General features: G+C 41.4%; 1 protein-coding gene across 9 annotated transcripts in view; it reads right to left on the bottom strand.

The window, feature by feature from the left end:
- The window catches only part of MAP4 (microtubule-associated protein 4), a 280,646-nt gene that overhangs the window by 27,952 nt on the left and 247,629 nt on the right, over window positions 1-5,065 (bottom strand). For 8 of the 9 annotated variants that reach the window (XM_011939190.1, XM_011939193.1, XM_011939191.1 and 5 more), the window contains one exon: window positions 497-603. The exons of the other annotated variant lie outside the window; for it this stretch is intronic. In XM_011939190.1, the coding sequence (XP_011794580.1) occupies window positions 497-603 (107 nt within the window). The remainder of the gene's footprint in view (window positions 1-496; window positions 604-5,065) is intronic. 9 annotated transcript variants of the gene reach the window in all.

Here is a 5,065-nt window from a genome sequence, read left to right as displayed (position 1 = left end):
TTTTTGAGATGGAGAGCAGTGCAGTGGCATGATCTTGGCTCACTGCAACCTCCAACTCCTTGGTTCAAGTGATTCTCCTGCCTTAGCCTCCTGAGTAGCTGTTATAGGCATGCGTCACCACGCCCAGATAATTTTAGTATTTTTAGTAGAGATGGGATTTCACCATGTTGGCCAGGATGGTCTCCATCTCCTGATCTCGTGATCCGCCCGCCTCGGCCCCCCAAAGTGCTGGGATTACAGGCATGAGCCACCACGCCCGACCTCTACAGAACATTTTTTACAGATATATAAGATAATAGGCTCAAAGGCTGAGATTTTAAAGTTGGTTTAGGCCACTATGGTAAATGAGAATACAAGATATTTTCTACCAAACATGAGGAAGGACAATAATAGCTCAGAAAAAAGAAATTTCATTCGTGATTCAAGCAATAATAGCAGAAGATACTCTTGTTTAAAAATTATGGCAGTAGAAGATAACCACCATTCTGGCACCTACCTTTGTTTTCTTCTCTGGGCTTGGTGGGAGCTCCTTGTTCGGTGGGGTGGTGATGTCATTTCCGGTCCCACTCAGAGCAGGCCTCCCTTCTTCCGGCCTGGCTATTCCTAAGGGGAGAGGGTGGATGGGAATTGTGCTAAGCAAACATTTTTTCATACCCATTTTGAAAATACAAGGTTTAGCAAAGACAGACCACTAACTAGCACTTCATTCTGAAAAAAGTCCACAGGGTTGTGCTGCTGAAATGTGGACAAGACTTCCAAGTTCTCACTGTGATGGAGGACAGTTTTAGATTCTTCAGATTCAGGGAGCCTGACCCTGTGGAAAAGCAGTCTAAGTGGCACATGCACAAATGATCAGTGGAAAGAAATGGTCCTTTAAGTTTGGTTTCCCTTCCCTAGAGACCAAAGGGACTCTGTCTTCCAACCACTAGCTCTGCATGCAATAGGACAAAAACCTCTTCTACCAGTCTATCTTTGGTATAAAGGTTGCTGTGAGATGGGGTAAGAGCCAGAAGATCATTCAATGACTCCCTTTCCTTCCTTTCCCTATAAAGAACCACTTTATGGAGGATGTGAGATTAACCTGATCTAGTTCTAACAGTGACCCAGATTTCCAACAAGGCCGAGGAGACCCATGGAACCAGACTCAGGGCCAGAAATAAGTCTCCTACCTAAGGCAACATAGCCTCCTCTCTGTGGAGAGGTTACTTCAGATTTCAACATTACTATAACTGAGAGCATTAAAATACCGTGAAATATATAACCTTGCTGTGGGCAAGGCCTTTCTAACTGTCACAAAGTCAAGAAGCCACAAAAGTTTGACTAAAGAAAAATAAAAAACTTCAACGTGGCAGAAAACAAAATAAGACAAAACACTATAATAAAAGTCAAAAGGCAAATGACAAACAGAAGAAATACTTGACCCTCATACCAAAGACAAAGAGCTTAGTCTATAAATCACTTCCACAAATCAGTAACTGCTACAAAGGCCAATAATCCACTGGGAAAATGACGAAAACAATATGAACAGACTTTATAGAAAAGAGAAACAAAGTTTTTTGAAACTATGAAAAGATGTACAATGTTAAGTATAAGAAAAATAAAAATTAAAACCCCACTGAAATGCCATTTTATTTTATTTTTTGAGACAAAGTCTCGCTCTGTCACCCAGACTGGATTGCAATGGTGCAATCTCGGCTCACTGCAACCTCTGTCTCGGCTCACTGCAACCTCTGTCTCCCCTGTTCAAACAATTCTGCCTCAGCCTCCCAAGTAGCTGGATTACAGGCATGCGCCACCACACCCGGCTAATTTCTGTATTTTTAGTAGAGACAGGGTTTCACCATGTTGGCCAGGCTGGTCTCAAACTCCTGACTTCAAGTGATCCACCCACTTCGGCCTTCCAAAGTGCTGAGATTATAGGCTTCGTGAACCACCATGCCTGGCCTGAAATACCATTTTAACACTAACATATTGTCAAAAGTCCTAAAATTTTAAAATAACTATTGAGAATAATATGGGGAAATATACTTGGGAGGTATGTGAACTGCTATGACCCATAGGCAGGGCTGCCTGGCAGTGTCATTTTCTGAAAATTACAAGGACAAACAAATTCTAATCCAGAAAACCAGTTTTTAGTAATTTATCCTAGAAGTGTATTTACACATCAGCAAAATAGTAAATGTGCAAGGTTTCTACCAGATCATTGTTTCCAAAAGCAAAAGAACAATCCAGAAGTCCGTTAATAGAAAACTGGTTATTATGGTAGAAATATCAATGTAATCTCTGAATGTGAAAAAATAAAGCATGGAGAAATTCTTTTATGATTACTATGCAATGGTCTCTATTAACAAAAAACAACAAAGCATAAGTATAATGTGAAACCATTGGTCTTGAAAAGGGATGGGGGAAAAGATATTGCAAATACACTTGTATATGCATTTTAAAAGAATCTTTGAAAGGATTGTAATTAAACAACATTATTGAGGGAAAGGATGGGACACAAAACTGGGGAGGTTAGGAGGCTTGAAACTTTGAGAAATAATTACAGATTCACAGGAAGTTGCAAAGAAATACATAGGGAAGGTCCCTGTGTCCGCTTTTACCCAGTCTCCCCAAGTGTTGACATCTACGTAAATACAGTATTACTATCAAAACCAAGAAACGGAGACAACCCACAGAGCCTACTCAGATTTTTCGCTTTACGTGCACTCATTTGTGAGTGTGTGTGTGTGTAGTGCTATGCAACTTTATCAAGTGTAGCTTTGTGTAACCACCACCACCTCAGTCTCCCAAAGTGCTGGGATTACAGATTACCTGGCCTGGAGTGGGTGGTTACAATCAATAGGGCTCCTTCATGTTACCCCTGAATATGAATATCTACCCCACTCCCTTTCCAATCCCTAAATATATGGCAACTACTATGTTCTCCATCCCTATAATAACTTCCAGTACACTATATTTAAAAGTAGATATCCTTGCCTTGTTCCCAATCTTAGATAGAAAGCATTCGCTTATTCACCATTGAATACGATGTTAGCTGTAGGCTTTCTGTAGATGCTCTTTGTCAAGTTAAATTTAAAGTTTCTCTCTATTCCTACTTTGCTGAGAGTTTTAACATGAATGGCTATTTGATTCTCTTAAATGATTTTTCTGTGTTTACAATTTGTTTTCTTTAGACTATGATATAACAGATTACTTTTTTTTTTTTTTTTGAGATGGAGTCTCACTCTGTCACCCAGGTTGGAGTGCAGTGGTGCGATCTCAGCTCACTGCAAGCTCTGCCTCCCGCCATTCTCCTGCCTCAGCCTCCCAAGTAGCTGGGACTACAGGAACGCACCACCACACCCGGCTTTTTCTTTTCTTTTTGTATTTTTAGTAGAGACGGGGTTTCACCGCATTAGCCAGGATGGTCTCGATCTCCTGACCTCGTGATCCGCCTGCCTTGGCCTCCCAAAGTGCTGGGATTACAGGCGTGAGCCACCGCACCTGGCCGACAGATTACTTTTGATTATTGCACTAACCTTGTATACCTGAAATAATTCCAGTTTCAGTTTTTTTTTTTAAGAGATGAAGTCTGTCACCTAGGCTGCACTACAGTGGCGTGATCACAGCTCACTGCCACCTCGAGCTCCTGGGCTCGAGAGACCCTAATGCCTCAGCTTTCCAAGTAGCTGGGACTACCGGTACGTGCCACCATACCATTTACAAAAAAATGTTTTTTTGAAGAGATGGAGGTCTTGCCATGTGGCCCAAACTGACTGGTCTCAAGCAGTCTTCCCACATTGGCTTCCCAAAGTGCTGGGATTACAGGCAAAAACCACCATGCCCCATCATAATTTCAATCTTTTCAATTGATTAAAGTTGGTTTTATGACCCAAGATCCATCTTGGTAAGTGTGTAGGGGATACCTGGGAAGAATGTATATTCTGTCACTGAGTGGAATTTCTATCAATGTCTATGAGATTTTGTTGTCTGATGGCACTGTTATATCTTTACTAACATTCTGTCTAGTAGTTCTATCAATTGTTCACAGTGGGACATAGAAGTCCCCAGCTGTAATTGTGACTTTGTGTACTTCTCCTTTTAGCTCTGTCAGTTTTTGTTTCACGTATCTTGACACTCTGTTTCTGGGTGTGTATACATTTACAACTGCTAAGTTTTCTCAGTGGGATTGATCCTTTCTTTCTCTGACATCTACTTTGTCTGGTGTTAGTCACTCCAGGCCAGGTAATCTGTAATCCCAGCACTTTGGGAGGCTGAGGCAGAGGATTACTTGAGGCCAGCAGTTTGAGACTAGCCTGGACAACAAAATGAGACTTCCTCTCTACAAAAATCAAAAGAAAATTAGTGGGGCATGGTAGTGCATGCCTATAAGACTCAGCTACTTGGGAGGCTGAGGTGGGAAGATTGCTTGAGCCCAGCGAGTCAAGGCAACAAGAAAAAACAACTATATATATACACACACACACACACATATATACATACACACACACAAAAATAATTATATATAGCTATTGTTACTTTAAAAAATTAATATATTTCTTTCCATCTTTTAACTTTCAACCTACCTATGTCCTTATGTTTGTTATGCATCTCTTGTAGATAGCATATACTTAGGCAATTTTTTTTTCTTTTTAAGACAGGTGTGATCACGGCTGGCTGTACTCACTGTAGCTTCTACCTCCTCGGCTCAAGCGATCCTCCTACTTCAGCTCCCGAATAGCTAGGACCACAGGCATGTGCCACCATGCCTGGCTAATTTTAAAATTATTTGTAGAGATGGGTTCTCCCTATGTTGCTCAGGCTGGTCTCGAATCCTAGGCTCAAGTGATCCTTCTGCCTCAGCCTCCCGAAGGGATTACAGGCAGGAGCCACTGTACCTGGCCTACTTGAGACATTTTTTTAAAAAAATCTACTCTTCCAATCTTTGTCTTTTAATTGTAGTACTCAGATCATTTGCTTCTAAAATAATTTCTGATGGTCAGGTACATCCATTCAGCACTTTGGGAGGCCGAGGTGGGCTTATCACCTGAGGTCAGGAGTTGGAGATCAGCCTGGTCAACAG

The sequence above is a fragment of the Colobus angolensis genome, unplaced genomic scaffold (genome assembly GCF_000951035.1).
Source record: "Colobus angolensis palliatus isolate OR3802 unplaced genomic scaffold, Cang.pa_1.0 Scaffold18, whole genome shotgun sequence".
Lineage (NCBI taxonomy): Eukaryota > Metazoa > Chordata > Mammalia > Primates > Cercopithecidae > Colobus > Colobus angolensis.
This window is presented reverse-complemented; position numbering and strand designations above follow the sequence as displayed.